Source organism: Silurus aristotelis (genome assembly GCF_946808225.1).
Source record: "Silurus aristotelis genome assembly, chromosome: 16".
Classification (NCBI taxonomy): Eukaryota; Metazoa; Chordata; class Actinopteri; order Siluriformes; family Siluridae; genus Silurus; species Silurus aristotelis.
In genome coordinates this window covers 21,192,929-21,219,889 of record NC_139589.1, presented here as the reverse complement: position 1 = coordinate 21,219,889, position 26,961 = coordinate 21,192,929, and the positions used below count along the sequence as shown (strand labels likewise).

General features: G+C 35.8%; 1 protein-coding gene across 5 annotated transcripts; it reads right to left on the bottom strand.

Annotated features, from left to right (window-relative positions):
- Positions 1–8,787: 8,787 nt before the first annotated feature.
- Positions 8,788–26,437, bottom strand: LOC310738722 (C-type mannose receptor 2-like). Of its 5 annotated transcripts, XR_014537142.1 has the most exons (13): positions 14,998–15,103; positions 14,437–14,823; positions 13,986–14,348; positions 13,494–13,868; positions 13,042–13,416; positions 12,050–12,436; positions 11,617–11,964; positions 10,985–11,356; positions 9,897–10,262; positions 9,784–9,795; positions 9,516–9,598; positions 8,928–9,289; positions 8,788–8,895 (listed from the first exon to the last, which is right to left on the bottom strand). XR_014537142.1 is itself a non-coding variant. In XM_083563981.1 (12 exons), exons 1-12 carry the CDS (start codon positions 15,020–15,022, stop codon positions 9,209–9,211), a joined length of 3,174 nt encoding a protein of 1,057 aa, XP_083420107.1. In that variant the 5' UTR covers positions 15,023–15,103; the 3' UTR covers positions 8,811–9,208. The 5 variants fall into 5 exon arrangements, 3 of the variants coding, with proteins under 3 accessions (XP_083420107.1, XP_083420109.1, XP_083420108.1); XM_083563981.1 differs by having other exon boundaries at positions 8,811–9,289; XM_083563983.1 differs by lacking the exons at positions 9,897–10,262; positions 10,985–11,356; positions 11,617–11,964; ... (4 more) ...; positions 14,437–14,823; positions 14,998–15,103 and adding exons at positions 19,254–19,619; positions 20,738–21,109; positions 21,197–21,547; ... (3 more) ...; positions 24,982–25,344; positions 26,316–26,437 and having other exon boundaries at positions 8,811–9,289.
- Between the last annotated feature and the right edge of the window lie 524 nt (positions 26,438–26,961).

Below are 26,961 nucleotides of genomic sequence, written 5' to 3'. Positions count from 1 at the left end.
CTTCATAATGAACATCATTCTTCACCTTATGGTCCCGTAGGCCAAATGACTTAAACATGAGATTCAGAGACACTGGCTTAGAATTGATTTTGGAGAATTTTTGCTCCATGTCTGCTGCTTATCAATGTAAAAATACAAATAAATAAATAAATAACAGCAATAATAATAATAATAATAATAATAATAATAATAATAATAATAATAATAATAATAATAATAATAATAGCCTCTTTCCTAAGTACTATATAAGTAGTAATTTTGTGATTATCAGATCATGCATACTTCACAGTGTAATAATATCTGAGTCTAATTAGTCAGTCAGGCTCAAATGTATTTCAGCAACCATCTGTCTGGATTATGAACAGCATTCTAAAAGCTCTGGCTGTGTTTGTTTTCTCATTCATTTAAAAATACAATCATAATCAATCAGTATATAAGCGGTATATGCACTTTACATGTTAATGTGAAAACAGCATGTTCTGACAGAGAGCATGACCTGGATTCCATTAGTCAGTTTTCCTCCCACTATTCATTAGCTCATTTACAATTCATAGCAATTTGTATGCATTAATTCACATACAAAGCAAGGTCATGCAAAAGTCATAGGAAGTCTGCATGTTTTTCGATTATGTTAAGTTTCTAAGCATGATTTAGGATCAGCCTCTGGGCAGAATCGAAGCGACCGAGCCACTATGCTTGAAATAATTATGAATTTTTGGTGATTAGCATACTGGTTAGAGTTAGTATACGTGTGGATCGTTAGCACATTTGGACATTCCAGTGCAACGAATTAATTATTTCTCATAGGAACAGTTTAGGAGGATAATAATCGTTAGAAGTGTGTCTATGATATGACAGACAAGAAGCCAAGTTTTCCTCTGTCCAGTGATAGAAAGTAATCGCCACACATCTGAACTTAATGTGACTCTCATGATTTGAATGCAAACACACACATATATCCCTGTGCACAAAGCATGCTTCTTGAGGATCTGGTTTATATGCTTTGGAGAGGAAGATCATGAGTGTCCTGCTATATTGATGAATGTGAACGCTGACTGCACCCCAGGTCTCCTACATCAGTACCTGCCTTTCGTAACACCATTGTGGCTGATGAACACAAATATCCATGAGCACAATCCAAAATCTAGTGAAACATCTTCCCAGAAGAGTGGAGGGAATTATAAGAGCAAAAAGCAACCCTTTTAGAGAGGAGAGGCAAGCACCACTGATGCTAATTCTGTGTTTGTGTGGTTTGCTACAAAGGAAATCAGTATAATGAACCCTCAGTTACAATAAACCCTAGTTAATATGCCTTCTTTTATAATTGTGTGAAAGCATATTTAGTTGAAAAATTACAAAGGTGTTTCATTAAATTAAATTGAATTTGATTTGCATGGCGCTTTTAACAATAGACATTGTCCTAAAACACCTTGAATATCAGAAATTAGTACCTCATCTCTAGAAGGTAATCCAGTGGTCCAAAGGATATGAAAAAAATTTCCAGTGATAGTTCAAGAAAAAAACCTTGAGACATCAAACTAACCAGAACACTACATAAAGTGGACGTCTAAACATCTTTTAGCGCGAACTACACAACACAATCAAACAAATACAGTGACAGTGCAGCACCGACCAGTGTAGCAGATGTGTGTTAGTGCATATCAATTCTGTGCTGTACAGCTACATTTGGACAGATTACTATCCCAAATAATTTTCCAAACTAAACCGTGTCCCAAAAAAGTGTCCAAATATTCAAGTAGCAAAAGAGTCTCACCACCAGTTATTTCCTGTATTAGTTACATGGGTACTTTTAAACATAGGCAGAGGAAAAAAGAAGATTGTTTGAATTTTCGAGGACAGAAAGGTACCCCCTAGCTATATTTTTACTGGCAGATATGAAAATGATGAGAAGAGAATTATGTAGTCAGTGCATAAAATGAGGCAACCCTCAGGAGGGGGCTAACATATAAACACAGAATGCTAAAAAAAATGTCTGCCAGCTCCGATTTTTGTCCACGGCTGCTGAAGTAAACAAGGAGAAATAGAAAGCTGTTGAAGCTGCTGGATGCAGGATTTGGGATTATTTTTTTTTGTTCTGTGATAGAAAAAAAAAAGCCTGGTGCTACTTAAGAACAGTTCATGGTGGTGTGTCCTTGTATATAATTATGTGCAGAGGTGGAAGAATAAATACTTTGTTACTGTACTTAAGAGGTTTTTCTGGAATCACTACTTTATTTCACTATTTAATTTTTTACAACTTTTTACTTGTTTTTACTTTTACTAAACATGGAATGGGATGTTCGAACCCTACGATTTAATCTCATAAACTTCTTCTATTTTTTAATTTGTTGCATTTTTAAACACTTTGTTCGATATGATCGCCTGCCTAGGACACCTTACATTACTTGTGTTTTCCAAGTGTAGAGCATGTACTGAAATTATATAATGAATGTCTTGAGCCATGAGGGACGGTGCTGTGAGGATTGGGCAGCAGTCGAAGGCGGGGGTCTGCTTAGACTGCTGCCCCCGCGACCCGAATTACGGATAAGCGGGAGAAAATGAATGAATGAATGAATGAATGAATGAATGAATGTCTTGAGTGTAGAGATTTTTTATTATTATTATTATTATTATTATTATTATTATTATTATAATACATAAAAAGAACTTTTGTATGTAGGACATGTTTTCTCCATAATCCTCAGAATCAGGAGTGATCACTGTTGCGTATAGCCATATGCAGGTTTTCTATATTATGTAACACCATAGCGTGAAATAAAAAACAAAACTTCACCAGTCAGTGGCATACCAAGTAATATAAATCACCCAGTACAGCCGATCATATACATCAAACTGAGCTGAATTGATTTATTCTCCCAGCTGGCTGTTTAAAGTTACAAAGTTCATAATTCATCAAAAGCATCAGTTAAATCATTCTGTTTTCTCAGACTTTGAGATCGTTCCATCATTACGCCTCGCTTTCCAAAAACTAACGTGGATTTGTTTGCGTCTGAGCTTATGTTCTGAACAGATGCTAGCATGATTGTTCTGACATTAGAACGCAAAGCATAAATGATTAATGATGCAAAAGTTTCATTTCTTAATGCAGTTGTTTGCTCTACTCAAGTGTGAAGATTTCCTATTTACTTTTTAGAACAGCGTCAGATATGCGAAGGCTCTGACATTTCCTTTTTGATAGATACATACCAGAGAATTAAGACGCCGAAATCTTATGTTTAAAATGATTAATTGCTGGAGATAGAGAAATTAGAAGTGAAAATGTGGGCAATACCTTAAAGATCAGTGAGAAAATGGTTGTACTTCATTTGAAGACTGACAACAATCAAAAACTGACAGGATAAAGGTAGATTCCTTTACAGACTTATATTACAAAATATATTATTCTAGCAAGGGTTTGTGGGTGTATATGTTATATACATATAATGATATATATAATTACCATTTAATATATATTTTTAAAACAAATAAATATGATTTCTATTTGGGCATGATGGAGATTGGAATATCTTATCACACGGAAAAATATATCAACCTTCCAATTCATCCCAAAAGATTTTTAATAGGTTGGGGGTCATAGCAGGCCACTAAAGATCTTCCACTCCAACCGCAAATCATATCTCCATTTGTCATTATAATAACCTTCACTCTTCTGGGAAGTTGGTCCGATAGATTTTGGAGCATCCTTGTGGAGATTTGTGATTATTTAGCCACAAGGATAATAGTAGTAAAAGTCAGCGTTCCAATTCATCCCAAAGGTGTTCAATGAGGTTGAGGACAGAGCTCTATAGCAGGCTACTCAAGATCTTCCTCAAGATTACTCAAGATATTTCATGGAGCTGGATTTGTGCATAGAGGCATCATCATGCTATGACAAGTTTGGGTCTCAAAGTTCAAGTGAAGTAAAAAAATAAATGCTACCACATCCAAGGAAATCCTACAATTGTTTGACTCCAACTTAGTGAAAACAGTTTGGGGAAGAACCACATACACACACACACACACACATACATATATATATATATATATATATATATATATATATATATATATATATATATATATATATATATAGCACCTGCATAATCTGTCAGTGTTTCTTTTCATTTAATTTTTGGGGAGTTTATTTACAACAGAAATCTGGCAACCCCTGATATTTTATAATCTGAATGAGGCAATACAAAAATCCATACATAAATATTGATGCATCTTCGAACAAAAGTCGGCTAACTGATTCAGCTTATAATGCAGGTTGAATATTTAGGAAAACTTTGCAGTTTTGCAAGCAACAACTTCAGGCTTAAGAAATGGGAACTACAAAATATCAAGCAGTGTGTTGAGTGATTCATACTTATTTTTTCAAACCCAGTGCAGAAAAAAAACTGAACATTTACCATACATTATTTGGGTATTTGCTTTCAATTTTGTGCATGCCTCTACACACGCAAACACACACACACACACACACACACGCACACACACACACACACACACACACACACACACACACACACACACACACACATACACACACACCACATTCACCACATTCACACAAATACCCATAATGTATATTTCCAAATAAAGAAACACCATAATGCAGACGGAGTAAAGGTTCTAAATGAAAACTGAAATGCACACTCAGCTTTCTATCCCCGAATCCCTATTCAGTATCCTATTGCCAATTGAGATAGAACTACCATTTGTTAAGAGACCTCTTTGGGTCTCTGATTCCCTGATAAGAATCTGGTTTATTTTTAATTCTCTAGAATGAGAAGTGCATGTATCTCTTAGGGCCAATGGGTTTCAGGCAGTTCCCACTCTCTCAAAACCTGTCATGTTAACACAGATAAATGGATTGGCAAAACAGTATTATGTCCTAAGACTGTATTCAAAGAAGATTAAAGCTTCCATATACAGCACTGTTTCTGCATTTCAGTCCTTCTCCCTGAAGTTGTAATTCATTTTCTTCTTTTTCAAACTGAATTCTGTATGTAAATGTATTTCTGTGGTCTGTGTTCACAAGCTTACCTTTATATATATATATATATATATATATATATATATATATATATATATATATATATATATATATATATATATATATATACATATAGTCCTTTACATTCTATCTATCTATCTATCTATCTATCTATCTATCTATCTATCTATCTATCTATCTATCTATCTATCTATTTTTATAAAATTAATGAGCAATAAAAGTGCATAAATGATGTGTAAGTGATCAAATGAAATTAATAGTCGGGTGAATGAAACTTCAGCGTGTTTGTGATGGCCATGTGTTTGCAGGCCTTGCTGTGTTCTGTGAATTCGACATCGATAGCAACGTCGACTTAATGAAAATTCTGTTGAAAAACAAACTCTCCAAACTCTCACTCAGAATACAAAAACCCTGACAAGGAAAAAGTCACTTTCTGAAAATGTGTAAATAGAAATATATGATTGGTAATTACAATATATGAAATGATTTAACTCATTGTATTGATCAGTTTTTCAATTGAATCAATTGTTCCATTATTCAAGAGTTCTTTTGTTTACGTGTTATATTCTTATTCGTTCATTATATCTCCAACATTTTTGCGACCAAAAGGAAACCACTGTGTTTTGGGTGGAAAAAAAATAGTAAATAAGTCATTGAATTATGTGGAGCAGACAAACAAACCGAATCCATTTGATACTGCTGGATTCTGGCAAAATATGATGTCCTATTGCATATTTTTACAGTTCTATGTATGTCAGCGAGCAGAATTTATTTGTTGAATACCTCCGCAGAGATTCACTCATAGAGCAAATTGAAAAGCTCTTGTAGTGGAGTGTAGTATGAAATTACGATAAATAGCACACCATCTCTTGGAAATAGGACGGCGGGATTTAGCAGTGAGGCAATTTCCGGGCGACAGGCATTATTAAATCCTTTATGCCCAACTACTTTCTCGTTCTCCTGCTTTGTGAGGCTGTCTACCTTAGCCCTAATTGAGTTCACTCAAACCATACTGACAGTTGCAGTGGCACCCTGTACTAATCTGCTAGACAGACGCTCGGCATAACGACAATCAATACTCCTATATTTTTACACTTATTACCCAGTCTGACATCTAGTCAAAGCTTCAGGATGTAATCTACGCACATATAGATGAACAGATGAGGTGTTAAGTGGCTTGCTACAAAGTACTATAAGAGTGAGACTTTGTATTAAAGGGTTTAGGCTTTCTCAATTCTCTGCTTATATTTTCACAAAAGCACTATAACAAATATAAGTTTCACTTCCTCGTCTAAGTAGTACATTATGTAGTTTGCGGGGCTTTCAAATGGCAGGCACAGTAGATCAACCAAAGTGCTTGGAATATTCTGACTAAAAACAAACTAGCCATAATTCCCAGACTTGGGCCTCATTTTGCTATTACAATACAAGGTGGTATCAAAAAGTGTCTAGACAAATTGTGCTAACTGCTGCTAGTCTGTCCATGTGCATTACCATGTCTGCAATGTGATTATAGACAGCAAGTTAGAGCAAAGAGTGAATGAATTAAAACGAAGAGAATATCTGCATTAAACTAGGCAAATTTCCAACAGAGACGTTTGACATTACATATGTTTGACATACGGCAATGCTGCAACAAGTTGTTTGAGGTATTTTGAGTGGCACGCTCGCTTCAAGAAGAACGACTGAAATCACTGGAAGACAACAAGAGATCAGGAAGACCTCCAACGCGGTCAACCACCGAAAATGTCGAAATCATTCGCCAACTTGTGCATGATGATCGTCAGAGAACAATCCACAGTATCTCCCTGCTGCACCTATCCTACTGGCCAGATTTGGCTCCTGCAGACTTCGCCCAGCCCAAGACCCAGCACAAAGGTTGCCGTTCTGATACCACTGGCGAGAAGGTGCTTGACGCGGTTTAAAAAGACTTCCAGGGCACATTCTAGAAGTGGCAGGGATGCTGGGAGCACTGTGTTGCTGTGCAGGGTGACTATTTTGAAGGTGATAGATGTAGTACTTTTTTGTAAACAGAGCTAGTCTGAAAACTTTTTGATACTACCTTGTATCCCCCACTCTTAAGGGAAGGCTTTCCACTAGATTTTGAAGTGCGACTGTAGATAATTGTTATGGGGACGTTTGTTAAGAGTCACACAGGTGTGGCTTGACATCATGCAGCCATTGAGGGAATTGTTTACATTTCTGGCTGACCCTATATACCAACATCTGAGGATGTTGCACTGTCCCCCTTCCCAGTGGAGGACATTGCTCTACCTCTCTGGTTCTATGCTAAAAAAGACGATGTAAATCCACCTCCCTGCTCAGCAAAGGACACTGATGTACCTCCCTTGCAAAAAAAGGATGCCACTCTGCCTCTATGCCCACCTGAGGACATTGCTGGACCTGTATGCTTGGCTGAAGGCGTGTCTTGGACTGCCTGCTCAGCTGAGGTCCTCATTCGGCTTGTTTGCCAGCCTGCCCGAGGCCATCTTTCAGCCTGCCTGCTTGCCTGAGGACATCCCTCGGCTTGCCTGCTTGACTGAGAATACTCCCCCCATGAGTTCCACCTCAAACTTTGTTCTTCATGTATGCTTTGCAGTGGCTGTCAATCCCATGGACCCACACAAAGCAGGGAGTGCTCCTTTCGCTGGCCAGGACCCCTCCAGAAGGGCCTTTTTTGTGCTTAGTGTGTACTTTCAGCCTCTGAGCCATAACATGAATTGATAACATGTCGTCTTTAATTACTCACACCTGAAAGTTTCACCTTTCACAGAACACTTTGTCTCACATTTGTCCTTTTTTGGTTTTTCGACTTTTTGCTCAATTTATTTCCATCCTGTATTGTTACTGGGTGTTTGTTTTTGCTAGCCATTTTATGTTGCATAACATAAATATGCCTCACTATATTAACAATTACTTGCCATTCTTTGTTAAATAACTAAAAAAAAAATTCATATTTTATTAGTGTTAGATTTATATAGATGTGGTGGATCCATCTGTAAATAAGGTTTTACTACAGAAATAATGACAGTATAAGAATGAGTGCATCAATATAATAATAAAGCCTGTGATTTAAATTAGATCCAGAATGTCTGTCAGTGTTACAAAAATGCATGCCTGCCACCTTAAATCATCATATCCATATATTCACCTAAGTGAAACTGCATGCTTGGTACACCATGGAGAAAAAAGTACTCTTGCACCATGTGTTATTATTTCTGAAAAATAAATGAGAGCTGGCAATTATTCACAAATAGAAATTAAAGGATTAATGTGGTATTTGTCTATTTTGGGTTCTTTGATTAGGAAAATTATGAACCCGTTGTGTTCATGTGAATATAATTAATGACCAAAAAAAGACCTAATTAATAAGGCCCCAAATTGACAAGGAAACAATTTTGAATTAAAGTCATAACAAGATAACTAGTAATGAATAACCTTTTAAGTGATTGTCATGCAACTACAAATGCTTACAAATGACTGCAAATAAGTGACAATTTGCTCATATTTACGGTGAATTTCCAAAGAATTTATGCATATAAATTATCTACTGAAGTTTGTCATATAAAATACAGCTTTTTTATGAGAACATTGAGAACAAAGTTAAATAAAAAAAAGACCTGAACAACAGAAATCTCAGTAAATCAACAAACATTTATATGTTTTTCTCAGTCGTCTTCTGGTATTCATAATAGAAATTAAGACTGTTTATTGTAAAAGATTTTAAAACATTAAAATCTACCTGTTTTTTTTCCTCCACACAGATAAACAAAATCAGTCTTTTATTCAGTGTATCTACACATGGTATTGATATAAATACATTGTATCGAAGTATATGCAACCAAAACACCATGTAAAATAGGTTGCCTTTCAAACTCGTCACAACGTATTGTATAACTCTAATTACAATCGCTTTTAATATTTGCAAAATGGTTAAAAGTCCTATGTTTATTCTTGTAATTACAGAGATTTTTATTGTAAGAAGCATTCCAAGCAGTGTTTAATCTAAAATGGATCTTTATTTTGTTAGCTTTGTTGATTTTGATTATGTAGTGTGTATTATTTTATTTAACAGATCTCTACAAAGAGAGTTACCTAGCATTTCTCATTCACTTATAAACCAAACAACAAAAGAACAATAAATGAATGAAGGATGGAATAAATGAGAAATGAAAACAAAACTTTCTCTCAGGGGCTGATCTTCCAGATGTTTCTAACTCTAAGATTGAAGTTCCTTGGCATCCCCAGTCTGATCAATTCTTTTTTAAGCTGATAAAATGTGAATTGTTCATATTAAAGCACTCTAAATCACATCTTATATGTATTTGATTACATTTTTAATATGTTAGACAATTGATATGTTAAATAATGGACAATTGGACAAAAGGGGCTGCATTACATTTACATTTACGGCATTTGCCCGACTCTCTTACATACAAAGTGTCATTAAAATCAGAGTAACTATTAAATAAATGAATGTAGAAAGTTTACTTACTTCCATCAAAACCAGTTCTTTAATTTGTGATTCCAGCATGTTTCCTGGTGCTGTAACTTTCATTCGCAGTCCTATTACAGCACCTGAGATAAAAGCATTGTGTACAATTTACACAATATATTTTTATGTGTATACTTTTATATTTGGAAATTTCAAGTTATTCATTATTAATTGATTTTTACACTGTTTTGTCAAATTTTCTCAGGTAAATGTTAAACTTGTTATGATAAAAAAAATGAAGATATATAGACTAAATGGATTTTCTTACCTGGAATGGACGCTAGAAGAGTAAAAAATAAAAAAGCATTGATTAGAATGCATTGTAAATCACTTCAAATGTTAATAATGTATTTATTCCTATTATTTCACAGATGAACTCACCACTGTAGCAAAAGAAAGGGAAACTGGAGAAGCAGTTTTCATCAGTCCATTTGCCAGAAGAATCCAAAGCGGTGCAGTGTTGTGCTCCAGATTGTCCATATGAATACAAACCATTATTGGGTTCTGCTATGTAATAGTTTTGGATCTCTGGTCTCCAATATGTAAAGGTTGAGTTGCGCCGATCTGACCATAACCGGTTCCTATAAAGACCTATCCAAACTTCAAAGCCCTGTGTGATGTTCAGTATCTGCTGAAGCTCAGATTCATTCCTCACACTGGCCAGGTCTGTGTGCTTTGCTCTACAGTATCTCTGTGCTTCTTCCCAGGTAATTCCCTCGGAAATCCGTACGTATGTGTTGTTTGTACCTGAGGTTGAGATGAATGTATGAGTTCAAGTTTATTTCTTTTCACAATGCACATTGTCTCAAAGCAGCTTTACAGAACTTAAGAATTAAAGTGAATGATGTTTATTTATCCCTGATGATGAAGCCTGAGGCGACTGTGGAAAGGAAAAACTCCCTAGATCGATGAGGAAGAAACCTTGAGAGGAACCAGACACAAAAGGAGAACCCATCCTCATTTGGGGGATATCAAGGGTGTGATTATAAATCTTAAAACACTGGAGAGTGAGAACTAACATTAATACCGGCATGTGTGTGATTATGAGTAATGTCCTTTCTACAGTCAGTTAATGTTGTGGAACCAGGAGCTACTGAGCAAATCATAACATAGCTCAACATTTAAGATCATCATAAGTACTGTATGAGTGGTAACTTAGTGGGCAAGGCATTAGCTTTTTGATAGAAAGGTTATGAGAAATCCCACTACTGCGAAGCGGCCCCTCCTGGGCCCTTGAATAAGTCCCTAACCCTTAACTGCTCAGTTGTATAAATGAAATAACTAAGTAAGTCTAGATAAGGGTGTCTGTTACATGTCATAAATGTAACATAAATATGTTACTCACATCTTCATTTGCCTGATAAATGCTGAAGTGGTACCTCTAACTTTCTATTCTTCAAGACTCTTTAATGAAATACATCCATGTAAAGCATTACATAAATACAACAACAAACATTTTTTGCACTTACTATTATAGCAAACAAATCCCAATCTCCAAACACATGGCTGATCAAACCATTCCCCATTATGCGACATGGAAACGCACATTTCTTTGCCATTGTAGTTATCAGGTTGATGGTACCATCCTCTGAACTCTCTCTCACCCTCCTTATAAAAAGCATCATCTTCCAGAGACCATCTCCAGTTTTCCACATCAGCATAGAGTCCAATCCAGGCCAAACCAGTGTAGTTGCCTTTTGTTGTGTTAAGGAGTGAGTGTATGTCCTCCATGTGATTAATGGTAGCCAGGTCAGTGTAATTTTCTCTGCAGAATTTCTGTGCTTTATTCCAGGTCTTATTCTCATTAATGAAGTAAAACTGATGAGAGATGGATGATGTTTCTAGAGAGGCATAACAAATAAGATTACATAAATATACATGTATGCACAGTTATGTATGAATGACATGACAATGCGTCTGTGCATGTAGATATGGTTTACATGGGTTGGAATGGAACATCTTGAGTGGCCTGCAATATAGAGCTCCGACCTCAACTATATTAAACTATATTAAACATATCAACTATAGAGTTTACAGAGAATCTTATAGCGAGGTCTCCACACAAACTTTTGTAAATATTACAAAACATAAAACTACTTACTCCTGTAGCAGAAGAACGGAAAGGTTTGTTCACAGTTTTCATTTGTCCATTTCCCAGACCCAGTTGAAGCAGCAGTGCAGTATTTTCTCTCTCCATAATTATATAGCTGTCCAGGATTCCAGTTGCTGAATAAGTAGCTGCTGTTATCTGACCAAGACTTGGAAGTTCGGTATAGTCCAATCCATACAATGATATAATAACCTTGCAATAATGATCTGATTTTCTGGTTCTCAGTCTTGCTCCTTACACTGATTAGGTCTGTGTAATGATCTCTGCAGTATCTCTGAGCGTCAGTCCAGTTCATGTATTGATAAACAAAGATGTACATTTCACTAGCATTCCTCCTTCCTAAAATAGACAGCAGCGTTAACAACGAATTACCAATTCAAAGGGATATTGCACTTTACTGAAAAAGTTTAACTGCTGTGCTCACCATCAAAGCAAATGAATGGCAGTGTGGCTTGACAATAGGTTTCCCACCATGTGTCATAATACACTGAAAAGTATACACACATATTATTTTCAAGCCAGTTTGTCGGTTTGTATATATACCAGTTCCTAAAGTCTCTCTCTCCATTCTTGTATAAAAGATCATCATCCAGAGACCATTTCCAGCTGTTCAGATCATCATACAGTCCAATCCAGGCTGAACCTGAATATTTGCCATATACTGTGTCAAGCAGATTTCCCACGTCTTCCATGTTATTAATGGTGGCCAGGTCAGTGTAGTTCTGTCTGCAGTAGCCCTGGGCTTCAATCCAGGTTTTATTCTCAGTAACATAATGATACTGAAGGGTGCATGATGATCCTGTACAAAATTCTTTCAAAACGATTGACAAAAAGAAAAACAAAGAAATTATATTTTTTGCATTATAAACATTGACAGCATATGGAATTGACATTTAATACATTTAGTAACTGTGAAGGGTAAAGGATTCTGGATCAATGTTATCCATAAAAGTTTTCTATTTTACATTGTACTTGTTTTATTTAAATGCAGTGAACTGGTGCACTAGAATTTAAATTCAATTTTCCTTTTATTATTATATATATGGGAATTAAGTTCATATTTTTTTCTCTGTGTGGACACTATCAGTCGAAAGTTATTTTTTAATGTTTTTTATTCCTCTTTATTGTTTTCAACATTATATACTAATACTGAAGACATTGCATTTATGGCTGAACAAATTTTAAAAACATCGGTTTATATAAAGTTTGAGAAAATAATGTTTAACAAAAAGCAATAATTAAAGGAGTATTTATTATAACTGCAGATATTTTAACCAAAAAAGCCCGTTGTTTGATTGATTAATGCTGATCTTCTAATCATTATTCAATACTTATTATATTTTGTTCAGTTAAACAAAGCTGTAGATGCCGGAAGTAAAGGAGATATAAAGTACATGAGACAAAACATGAACTTACTGTTATAGCAGATGAAAGGGAGCGTTGCTAAGCAATCTTCATCTGTCCACTGCCCTGAATCTTTAAGTGATACAGCTGTACATTGCTGAATGCCATGTTTCCAATAGTCATATAAACCATTGTCTGGTTGTTCAGGAATATAAGGGGTGGCTTGTCTCCAGTTTTCATATGTAGAACCATGCTGGTCTGACCACAGCCTGGTCCTGTGTAAGCCGATCCATGCCTGAGAGCTCAATACGAGGTTGTGGATTTTATTATTATCTGCTTGATTTCTCACACTGGCCAGGTCTTTGTGATATTGCCTGCAGTAATGCTGAGCTTGTGCCCAGTTCATATTCTGATTAACCCAGATGTAATCGTTTGTTCTATTTCTTCCTGTAATAGAGGAATGTTGTGCTGATTAAAACAGGGTAACATCTATAAAAGTTAGTTCATTCATGATATATTCTCACCATCATAGCAAACAAAAGTCATATAATTGTTACAGTCTCCATCAGCCCATGTCCCATCAGACTGTATAAAAACACACAGCTCTTTTCCATTGTAGTTATTGGGTTCCTGGTACCACCCCCTGTACAGTTTCTCTCCTTCATTGTAGAAACTATCATCATCCAGAGACCATCTCCAGCTGTCCAAATCATCATACAGTCCAATCCATGCCAAACCTGAGTAGCTAGCATTTACTGTTTTAAGTAGTGTGGTCATTTCCTCCATGTTATTAATGGTAGCCAGGTCAGTGTAAATCCCTCGGCAGTAACTTTGTGCATCCAGCCAGGTTTTACTTTTATTTAAAAAGTGGTACACATGGGTGGATGCTGATGATGATTCTAGAAAAGCAAAATGAAAATGTTAAATGAATTAATGAATTTTTTATGGAAGTAATAGTCGTATATATGAGTAGTAAAAGTGGATCGAAAATGTTTGGTGAAAAGAAATCTACTCACTATTGTAGCAAAGGAATGGGAGCGTTTGATTACAGTTTTCATCTGTCCAATTTCCAGAATCTGAATTATTAAATGACACCGCAGTACAATATTCACTCTGTCCATAATTATCTGGTTGTCCTGTTTTCCAGTTGCTGAAAGAAGAGTTGCTTTTATCTGACCAAGACCTGGTTCTGTACAGACCGATCCAAATGTTTTCATAATAATTAAAGCTCTTATGTATCAAACGTCTGATCTTTTGGTTCTCAGTCTCATTTCTTACACTGGCCAGGTCAGTGTAATGCTCTCTGCAGTATCTCTGAGCATCATTCCAATTCATGTGCCAATAAACCAGGATATATGTTTCGCTGGCATTAGCTTTCCCTAAAAGATATGGTTGCTTTGTTTAACATGTTATACAGAAAGCTTTGTAATGTAAACATCTGCTTTCACAAGTATGTTCTGAACTCACCATCAAAGCAAACGAACGACATCGTTGCAGAGCATACAAACTCATACCAATCTCCACTATAAACAGCCATAAATGCACACAAATTGTTTCCATTCAAGTTGGTTGGTTTCTGTATGTACCAGTTTCTAAAATTTCTCTCTCCCGCATAAAAAGTATCATCATCCAAAGACCATTTCCAGCTTGTCAGATCGTCATAAAGTCCAATCCAGGTTTGCTTGCTGCTCCTGAAGTCTGTTGATTTGATAAGCGCCAGCTCTTCTTCAGCATTATCAACACTTGCTAAGTCAACATAATTCTCTCGGCAGTGTCTCTGCGCTTCAGCCCACGTTTTATTTTCGTTAATGAAGTGATACTGACGGGAGAGACAGAACCCAGTGGTGTAAAACCCTGTTTAAGACACAATGCGTTTTAAATTCAGTTTGAAAAAATCTAGTGTATAGTATATAACAACATCTGAAGGTTTACTTATATTAAAGATAAATAATAATGATTTTGAGAGTAGAAGTAGCAATAAAGTATAAAAATGTGTTTAGTAACTCATACATGGTTTAGCTTACTGACCTAAGAGCAGCAAGAGATGAAACATGGCTCTGTGAAGAAAAAACTAAATTTATGGTTGTGAGAAATAGGAATGGGAATACATTTGAAAGTAGTAACAGAGGTGTAAATAGTAGCTGGAAATTATACATGAATGAAACTATAGATTCCTTACTGCAAAACTTACTCCATTACAAGTTAAAAGTCACTACCAATATGACTTGAGTCAAATTCATCGATAAGAGTATATGATTTCGATAGTGCTTGAGTATTTGACTCATATTGAACCTAGGCTTAAAGATGCACTAGTCCTTAACACCAAGACACATGTTAGTGAAAAGCAAAACGCAATTGATTTGAGTGGTTTTATTTCCTAAAATACAAAATACAAATTGTACACCTCTAATTGAACACTGCATTAACCATCAAAACAGCCTTTCTTCAACAACCAAGTAGTAAAGCAATCTTTCCAAAAGGTATTTAAAATTCACAAATAAAATTGCAGTATAATGTCAAAAAGTAGAAAAAACACAAGTATTTATTGAACAAATAAAATTTAAGTAAATAATTTTAGATAAAGTGATTTGATGCACCTCTCAGTCTCAGAGACGGGCAATATTTTTATTCAACTTCAACAAAAGCTGGTTCTCAAAGTCTTAAGAGTTTATGAAAACTAGCTGTTTAAAGATTAAGAGTTGTCTAAAAAGTCTCACAAATCTTCATCAGAGGTGCAAAATGTAATTTGTGAAGGTCATTGTCAATTAGAATATAATGGTGTAACATACATACATATATATATATCGAATCATAAATGTAGTTGAGTAGAGAGTAAAAGTTGTTTTTATCTTTGATACTCAGTAAAACTAGAAAGTAAGCCACAAATGTACTCAAATACAGAAACCAAGTTTATTTACGCTAATACTTTTCAGCATTCAGACTATGCAATACAACTGAGTATGTTCCAATATAATTTCTGATTATAAGAGGGTACATGCTAAACTATATAGCCACAAGTATACCTGGACACCTAACCATTACACCAATATTGTCGAAACACATGATTTTTCAAAATATCTTTGCATCCTGCAGCTTCTTTTCAATAGAACTAAGGGATCTGAACGTAGCCTGGCAATGCTCCTGGTGTGGTAGAACTTCAGGAGCTTAAACAGAGCTCTGGTATAAACCCTACTGAACAGCTTTGATGAAAATCCAAAAATAATGTAAGTAATTAGAAGTTTACCTCATAGATTTCCTTCCCTGGATCATGTTCTTTGCTTTCCTTCACACCAGTTGGATATATAGCAGTGATAAAACTGAATCAACTGTACTGTGAACCAGCCTGTATAAGTACCGTAGGATGTGGGAGTAGTTTTTTTTTGGATGTGGACAGACTGGTTGTTAATCATAGCAACATGAACATCACAATAAAGGTGTCAGGTGAAGAGAAAGAGCCCATGACCAAGTACTATATATATATATATATATATATATATATATATATATATATATATATATATATATATATATATATATATATATATATATATATATATATATATATAGTATATTAATATGAAATTTTTAGATAAGAAGAATATATCAAACATATTTTAATGTGAAAAAACCTATTCAGACATACAGAAATAGTAAGGCATGAGGAAGGCAGTCTTGGGTGGCCTGCACAACGGTACTTAAGTGTCATTGGCGTCAAGTTCCCCATTCATTATTTTATTCTATTTCTATTCTATTTTATAAGTCTGAGATTATAATTCGCCAAAGCTGCTTTATATTTTAAAAAGTCTATTGTTATTAGTGTTGTTTTGGCCGATTTAAGTTGTAACATAATCCACTTGCAGAATGTGTAAAAGGACACACATTCAGAAGATCCAACCGTAAAGCAAAAAAATTAAAGCATGGCTTTTGGAAATGAAAAACGTACAAGGCAAGCAGTCCAGCCAAGAATTCCTGGATTAGATTACGTGTAAAATTACACACAGTTTTATAGCCATGTTGCACCTTAAAGGCAATGAATGCACCTTGGGAAATTGGCAATTAGAATCTGAGACTAGAAAAGAAAACAATAAGGCTTGGAATTACAGGACATAAGCATGGGAAAAACCTGAAGAGGTTGTAACGAGAGAAGCGAATACAATAAGTGAAGTGAACCAAGTGGATAATGGCTTTAGACCCTTAAAAATGCAATAGGAACTATGAGTAAACCACAAAGCATATGGCGTTGTTACCATAGTGCATTTAAGAAAAAGGTACATGTACAGTATTTATTATTATATGAATATTCCACTTGAAGCTGGACTGTTACTGTGTTATTGACATTTTATTGTACTTATGTACTAAAATGTGTAGGTTTGTTAGTTCTTATTGATTTTGTGTATTAATTTGTATTGTTTTATAAGGCATCCTGGTCCTGAAGGAACATTGTTTTGTTTCAGTGTATACTGTTATATATATAAAAGGGCAATAAAGTTACTTTATCTGACTAAAGAATGCAGGCAGCTTTAAAAAAAAGTGCATGTGAATGAGTGTACGTGCATGCTTTCAAAAATAATCCTCAACTTATACATCGACATAACAGTGCTCTAAACCAGTCTTTAAACCAGGATCAGCTCAGAATCCACTATACACTAACACATGCACTGAAACCTTAATGCCATTTCTATCTATCTATCGATCGGTCTGTCTGTCTGTCTGTCTGGCTGGCTCTCTGGCTGGCTGGCTCTCTGGCTGGCTGTCTGCAAAGATGTACGTATTTCACTTTAAAAAAAAAACAAACAAAAAACTGAAAATCCTGACTAAAAAACCTCAACAAAATTAAATGAAAGTCAGAATTTCCATTTAAATAATATAAGATTCTGTATGATGTTCATGGCATATGGAAAAAAAATATATTTTTATTTCAATTTTATTTTTATTTTTAGTATACACAAATATTTATAGCAACTGAATTCACAATTATGCAATTCCAAAAAAATATCTTTTTAGTCTATTAGTCTATATATCTATTTCTTTAGTCAATAATGTGACACCAAAACTTTGATAAAATTAATAAATCCTTTTTTCTTCTGTAGAAAGAAAAAGAGAGTGAGAGAAGAAGAAATAACACCAATCTAAGCTTCTATTAAAATAATTATTTGAAAATCTTTTTATTAATTATTTGACCAAATATGCATTATGCACACACACACACACACACACACACACACACACACACACACACACACACACACACATACACACACATACTGTATATCCATAATTTTTATATTAAGACTTTATTAAGTATCTAATGAAAAAGTATTGCAGCACACAGTATACCTGACCCAAATGAAACAAACGAATGAATGACTAATCTGCATGAACCCTTGTACAGTTCTGAGTTTAGTATTCTGACATTAAATTGCTTCCGAATGCCTTTCTCCTTTACGGGCTGATCTTATGGATGTTTCTCACTTTCAGAGTGATTTTCTCCGACATCCCCAGTCTGGTCAATTCTTGTTGAAGCTGGCAAAAGAATGGGAAAAATAAGACACTGAAAAGCTTCTTTTTTCATAAATTTCACTGCAGTTTTCAACGTTTATTTAACAAATATTACATTACAGGTTTATTATCAGTAGACAAAATCCAATCTGAAGGACATTAATTGGATAATATAACCTTTACTCTATAAAGGAGAGAATATAACCTCAGTTCTTATGACATTAATAACCTTTATAGGAGAACAGTTACTCACTTGAATCAATACCCGGGTTTTAATCTGTGAGTCCGGCAAGTTTCCTCGCACATTTATTTTCATTTGCAGTCCAATTACAGCATCTGTAAATAAAGTATAGAATCAGAAACATATTGTCACCTCACCTATGATATAGTTTTTTTAAATCTTTTAAATAAATTTGTATAAATTATGAATAAAACAATAAGAAGAAGATGAAATAGTATTACAGAATGAACATAATCATATTTGTCACTACATTGTTACTGAATCTTAACTACTTATTAAAACTGCAATTTTCTCAGTTGAAAGGTGAAACTAACCTGGGGTGGACACTGCAAGAGTAAAAGAAAAACGATATTGAGAACATGTGCAACTTCATCTTCAGTGTCAGCATAAAGTCGATGGTCAAATTTAATAGCAGGTTTTTAGTTCATAACTACACGACTAATAGATTATTAGTAATATTATTATAAATAATTAATATATATTCCTTCATTTCAAATTGTTCTTATTCATTTCTAATTGTTTGACAGAATAGAGATGAACTCACCGCTGTAGCAGAAGAAAGGGAAACTGGAGAAGCAGTTTTCATCAGTCCATTTGCCGGTTGAATCCATAGCGATGCAGTGCTCATTTCCGAATTGTCCATAGGAATACAAACCATTATCGGGTTCTGCTATTATATGTGGTTGAGACTCCGGTCTCCAATATGTAAAAGTTGAGTTGCTTTGATCTGACCATAACCGGTTCCTATAAAGACCTATCCATACATCAAAGCCCTGTGTGATGTTCAGTATCTGCTGAAGCTCAGATTCATTCCTCACACTGGCCAGGTCTGTGTGCTTTGCTCTACAGTATCTCTGTGCTTCTTCCCAGGTCATTCCCTCGGAAATCCATACGTATGTGTTGTTTGTGCCTAAAGTAGTGAGCAATGTAATAGTTAGATCTTGAAAACTTGTATAATGTATGTTTTGTTAAGTATATGAAACAGTGGTTACACATGTTAGGACTCTCCCCGTGTCATAATTATTTGGTAAATGTAAGGTTTTAAGATTGTAAAATGCAGCTAAATGATATGGACAAAAGTATTGGCATGCTGACTCTTTCAGTCAAATGTGGTTCTTCAGTTCTTCAATCTGGAAGTCTTTGGATGTGGTAGCATTTAATTGAACTTGAACTAGTAGACCCAAACTAGTTGCAGCATGACAATGCACCTATAAAGCTCTGATCTCAACCCTATACTGTTGAATGTTGAATGTTAACACCCTTATGGCTAAATGAGCACAAATCTCTGCAAGCACACTCTAAATTCTAGTGCAACAACTTCCCAGAAGAATGGCCATTTACATAACAGCAAATAGAACCTAATGTGGCCACAAACTTTTCCCTATTTGGAGTGTCTATTATGTTTAACTATTGTAATTCTTTTGTGTAAAGAACAGTGCTCGAATTGAGGGGAGATTGGGGGGATCCTGGACCCCTCATAAGGCATTAGGGACCCCCATGACAAGTAGAAAATAGATTTATGGGGTCCCCAAGATTTTTTTAGTAAAAAATATATGAATTACACACCTGATTCAATTCAAGCTGTTACGATATGGTCAATTTCGTGAATTAATTCATGTGACATTAGCATGTTTATTTAAAAAGTTGTCATGTTTATTTAAAATGCATAAAAATGAGGTGTAATTTCTGACTTTCTGACAATATTTATTTACTCCATGTGAGGGGTTTTGTATTCAACATAAATGACAAATTTTTCATTATTACCAGGCCCAGTTCTATAAAAGCAATTTCCACATTAACTCTGGCAAAAAAACATGATAAAAAACATGAACAATGTGCAATCAGAAGTAATGTTGCTAAAAGTCATAAAATGTTCTGGAACCAATATCTGGCATGATCGAGAGCAAATATTCTCTATTTTTGCTGTCTATTGACAAACCATTTTTGGCTTGACTTGTAATCCACTCATTTATCATCGAAATAATAAAAGAAAAAATCGATAGGAGAAAAAGAATTTTCTGCACTTACCATTAAAGCACACAAATCCCTGTTTTTTAATACATGGCTGATCGAACCATTCTCCCGTCTTGTACATGGAAACGCAAAGTTCTTTTCCGTTGTTGTTATTGGGTTCATGGTACCATCCTCTGAACTCTTTCTCACCCTCCCTATAGAAATTATCATCATCAAGAGACCACCTCCAGTCATCCTGATTATCATAGAGTCCAATCCAGGCTAAAGCGGAATTGCTGTCTTTTACTGTGTCGAAGAGGCTGTTCATTTCATCCATGTTATCAATGGTAGCCAGGTCAGTGTAATACTCTTTGCAGTATCTCTGGGCTTCAGTCCACGTCTTATTTTCATTGACGAACTGATAATTGTGGGAGATTGATGCTGTTGCTATAAAGTGCAGCAAATCTATGAATTAGACTTTACAGTTAAATAATAAAAGATATACTATTAATTATGAAGCTAAAAACTACTCACAAATGTAGCAAACGAAAGGAAATGCTTGAACACAGTCTTCATCTGTCCATTTCCCAGATTTAGTGTAAACAGCAGTACAGTATTTAACCTGTCCGTAATTATCAGGTTTCCCTGGATACCAGTTGCTGAAAGAAGAGTCGCTCTTATCTGACCAAAACATTGTACTGTACAAGCCAATCCACACGCTGCCAGCATAATTATAAATAAATAATAGGGATCTTATTTTCTGGTTTTCGGTCTCATTCCTCACACTGATTAGGTCTGTGAAATGATCTCGGCAGTATCTCTGAGCTTCGGTCCAATTCAGGTACTGATTAACAAAGACATGTCTTTCACCGGCATAAGTCCTCGCTAAAATAGACAGTTGTATTATGGAAAGGGTGCTGAACATATTCCTTTTAAATGCTTGTTTCTACTGTAGGAAATGTACGACTGATGTACTTACCATCAAAGCATATAAACGCCATTTGGGTATAACACGAAGCTCCCCACCAGATTGCATCCAAACCTGAAAAGTATACACACAAGCTATTTCCAAACCAATTCCTCTGTTTGTATTGAAACCAGTTTCTAAAGCTTCGTTCTTCCTCCTTGTAGAAAAGATCATCCTCCAGAGACCATTTCCAGCTATTCAAATCATCATACAGTCCAATCCAGGCTGAACCAGAATAGGTGCCATATACTGTGTCAAGCAGCTTCCCCATGTCTGCCATGTTATTAATGGTGGCCAGGTCAGTGTAGTTCTCTCTGCAGTAACTCTGCGCTTCAGTCCATATCTTACTGTCAGGAACAAAATGATACTGATGCTTGCATGATGACCCTGCACAGTATTCTTAGGAGGAAAAAAGCATAATTATTATAGTTCTTGCAACGTTAAATAAATTTGGAAAAATTGTAACAAAAATAACATTTTGGATTTGTTTCTTTAAAGTTAATCTAAAGTTAAATGATTTTGTTACACGTGCAAACTTTGTACTTTAATATCAAACCTGTGTCTATTAGATTCAGTTGAATGTTGTGTGAATTGTATTTTATACTTATTATTGTGTATTAATAACTACCTTCTTTTGGGCTTATTGAAAACATTTGGAAGTCATTTACATCTATGGAATTATGTAGTATTATTGTAGGCGTATTGTAGTATTGTATTTTTTTATTTTTTTAATCATAAACTTTTATTCTAATTAATCAGGAAGCAGTTGCAAGTGCAGATAAATAAATGAATCAACAAAAACTTATGAAGCCGAAAAAAAACAAAAAACAATGTATAACATAACGCAAAAATCCATAAGAAGAACATGGAGCGAGGCAGCCAACTAAGAGCTTAAAATGAGAGACAGTAACAACAAACGACAGAAGAGTAATAGGAGACGCGAGTATATACGTGTGCTAATTATCATTAACATAAAACAGGTACGCAAGAAAACACATGACATTCAGGCACAATCCTGAACAACTTATAAAACATTTTTGGACTAACTGGAACTGTTGAATGATAATGAAATCCTTTTGTTTATATGTGCAACTTGATATTGTCAGGGATTCACCCTGCCACGCCCCCCTCTGTAGCTGTCAGGGATTCACCCTGCCACGCCCCCCTCTGAAGCTGTCAGGGATTCACCCTGCCACGCCCCCGTCTGTAGCTGTCAGAGATCCACCCTGCCACGCCCCCCTCGATAGCAGTCACGCTGCTTCCCAAGATTACCGACAGCTGTGGCTCATGAAGGATCAGACTACATAAACTCACGTTCTTGAGTCACAGGCTGTCGGTCGTTGTATTGTCATGCAGGTAAATCGCGTGGCTGCTCAAACGCCGGGATTCACCGCTGGCTATTTCTCCGAACTCCATTTCCTTATTGAAGTACTCATTGCCGAAAGCTTTACTTGCATTGGGATTAGGCGTTTGACATTCGCGCTCATAGTGGATACTTCGTTACGAGCGGATGTCTGGGTTTGCTTTTGTTTTCATTGGTGTATGAGTGTTTTGTTTTTTGCACCTCAATAAAGAACATGATTGGACTTTATCTGCTTCCGCGTCTGCAGCCTGACAGATATACAGTACATTATAAAAAAGATTAACACCAGGTTGGACGGGGACCATCAGTGAGCTCAAGCGGGGACACTCTAGGACATTTGCAGAGTTGTCCCTAAGCCACTTATGTGTTGTCTTAGCTGCATGCTTAGGGGTGTTGTCATGTAGTAGCACTCACAGCATGATTCTACCACCATTATGCTTCACTTTTGGGATGTTTGTTTGTGTGATGAGGGGGAGCCAGGTTTCTGCATTAAACATTTTTTTAGAAATATGTTTTTACGTTTGTCATTATAATTAATTTAAGCTATTGTATCAGGCTGCAACATAACAAAATAGAAAAAGTGAAGGGGTCTGAATACTTTCTGAATGTGTGTATATGCAGTATATATATAGTTATAGCTGTCATATTTTTGCTTTATTAATGCAACACATTTATTCACGATGCCCTTTCTTAACTTAGATTAAAAAAAATAGTAATATTTTTTATTACTAAACATTGTTTAACTTATGGGTAAATGGGTCAGTGGCACCCTGGGGCAGATAGAGTTAAGTGCCTTGCTCAAGGACCCAACAGTGAAAGCTTGTGGCATAAACACAAATAAAATCTGTTGTTATTTTAATCAAAAAAGATTTTATTATCATTATTATTATTGACTGGTATTCTTACAGCTGAGCAGACTGCATAATATAAACTACTGACCAGCTGGTGTTTCCTATGTGTGCAAAATAAAGATCTAATGCCAAATTGGCCATTCATGGATATTTATGGAGAAGACATGGAGACTTGTTGTAAGAGACACGGAAAACATGAACTTACTGTTATAGCAGATGAAAGGGAGCGTTGCTAAGCAATCTTCATCTGTCCACTGCCCTGAATCTTCAAGTGATACAGCTGTACATTGCTGAATGCCATGTTTCCAATCGTCATATAAACCATTGTCTGGTTGTTCAGGAATATAAGGGGTGGCTTGTCTCCAGTTTTCATATGTAGAACCATGCTGGTCTGACCACAGCCTGGTCCTGTGTAAGCCGATCCATGCCTGAGAGCTCAATACGAGGTTGTGGATTTTATTATTATCTGCTTGATTTCTCACACTGGCCAGGTCTTTGTGATATTGCCTGCAGTAATGCTGAGCTTGTGCCCAGTTCATATTCTGATTAACCCAGATGTAATCGTTTGTTCTATTTCTTCCTGTAATAGAGGAATGTTGTGCTGATTAAAACAGGGTAACATCTATAAAAGTTAGTTCATTCATGATATATTCTCACCATCATAGCAAACAAAAGTCATATAATTGTTACAGTCTCCATCAGCCCATGTCCCATCAGACTGTATAAAAACACACAGCTCTTTTCCATTGTAGTTATTGGGTTCCTGGTACCACCCCCTGTACAGTTTCTCTCCTTCATTGTAGAAACTATCATCATCCAGAGACCATCTCCAGCTGTCCAAATCATCATACAGTCCAATCCATGCCAAACCTGAGTAGCTAGCATTTACTGTTTTAAGTAGTGTGGTCATTTCCTCCATGTTATTAATGGTAGCCAGGTCAGTGTAAATCCCTCGGCAGTAACTTTGTGCATCCAGCCAGGTTTTACTTTTATTCACAAAGTGGTACACATGGGTGGATGCTGATGATGATTCTAGAAAAAAAAAAGTCAATTATTTTCCTCTTTGTTGGAAAATGTGATATTATATAAATAATTGGCATTCATTGTGTTCAAATGTAAACAACAGAAATCTACTCACTACTGTAGCAAAGGAATGGGATCGTCTGATTACAGTTTTCATCTGTCCATTTCCCACTATCGGAATCAATAAAAGACACCGCAGTACAATATTCACTCTGTATATAATTATCTGGTTGTCCTGTTTTCCAGTTGCTGAAAGTAGAGTTGCTTTTATCTGACCAAGACCTGGTTCTGTACAGGCCGATCCAAACGACGTTATAATATGTAAAATAATTCGACAATAATGATCTTATGTTCTGGTTCTCATTTTCGTTCCTCACGCTTGCCAGATCTGTGTAATGTTCTCTGCAGAATCTCTGAGCTTCAGTCCAGGTCATGTACTGATTAACCACGACGTACTCTTCACTGGTGCTTCTGCTTTCTGAAAGACATTTAATTGTAATGTTTAACAACTGAAGATCGGGTACTACATCAGTCAGATTTTTAATAATAAATATCAGAGATGGGAATTAATGAAGTTACTTTGTTACTGCAATTAAGTAGATTTTCTTTCTTTTTTCTTTATTTCACAATTTATTTTTTGTCAACTTTTTTCTTTCTAATCAACGTGGATGAGACAGAGGGAGTCAGTGATGTAAACATGACTGAGAACAGAGACATTCCTGATCACCATCATCTTTTCTCTGCTTGTGTTCTATATAGTGGATGTTCAGCCTGGATACATTCATTAGGTAACAAAATGTTAAATTCTTTTAAATCAATATATTAATATGATGTGAGGTTCAGTTACCAGCGGGACACTAAAACAGGTAGTAATAATGACTGTCACTTAAGTACATGTCAGAACCCAAAAATCTTTACTTTAACTTGAGTAAAAAAGTGTAGTCAGAACTTCAACTTTTACCAGAGTCTCTAAAACATAAGTATCTGTACTTCTACTTGAGTGAAGGATGTGTATACTTTTGCCATCTCTGAAAAATATACACTTATCAGCCATAACATTAAAAGCACCGTCAGGTGACATGAATAGCATTAATTATCTTGTTACACCAAGGTACACTCCTTCTGTGCTACTGAACTCCCAATATCATCCAGCAGGATAATATTCCCCATTCCACTGCAAAAAACATGACAGAAATTCAAGGTTTCGATCTCCAAATTCCACAATCCTCAGTCTGATCAAGTGCCTGTAACAAAAGTCCAATCTACATCGCAGCTTGCAGGACTCAAGGTTTTGGTACCAGAGACCAAAGCATACCTTCAGGAATCTTAAAACGTCCAGGCCTTAGACCATTTAGTTGTTTAAGTGGCACAACGGTGAACTACCCAATATCAGGCAGATGGTTTTAATGTTATGGTTGATCAGTGTATCTTCCTGTCTGCTGTACTCACCATCAAAACAAACGAAATGAAGCACCTGAGAGCAGTCATTCTCCTGCCATGCTCCGTTAAAACTTAAAAAGATTGCACATAATTTGTTTTCATCCCATTTCCCTGGTTTCTGTATAAACCAGTTTCTGAAGCATTTCTCTTCATCTCCCTGGTAAAAAGCATCATCATCATTATTATCATCATCCAGAGACCATTTCCAGCTTGTCCGATCATCATAAAGTCCAATCCAGGTTTGCTTGCTGCTCCTGATGTCTGTTGATTTAATAAGGGCCAGCTCTTCTTCAGCATTATCAACACTGGCTAAGTCAACATAATTCTCTCGGCAGTATCTCTGTGCTTCAGCCCACGTTTTATACTCGTTGATGAAGTGATAGTGGCGAGAGAGACAGAACCTGGAGGTGCAAAACCCTGGAGACACAATGGCAGATTTGCATTCTGAATCCAATTTGAAAGATACAGTATGCATCCATAATACAATAGCATCATGTAGAGGTATAAGTGCTTGAAAGTGTATTTTTCTCCATTCTCGTTATTAGACACTTTACGGTAGAGATCTTTATAACTGAGGCCGATGCGATTCACATCTGGATGCGATGCAATAAGATTAAACCCTATTGCAATGCAGTGCAGACCGATTTCGATCCAG

Bases quoted from the DNA above. Each gene is read 5' to 3' on its own strand.
- LOC310738722 (XM_083563982.1), bottom strand. From the start codon at position 15,022: ATGTTTCATCTCTTGCTGCTCTTAG. The intron at 10,263-10,984 runs GTAAGTGCAAAA...TCTCAACCTCAG, and splicing joins GGGATTTGTTTGCTATAATA to GTACAAACAACACATACGTA. The intron at 9,290-9,515 runs GTAAGTAAACTT...ACATTTTATCAG, and splicing joins AAGAACTGGTTTTGATGGAA to CTTAAAAAAGAATTGATCAG.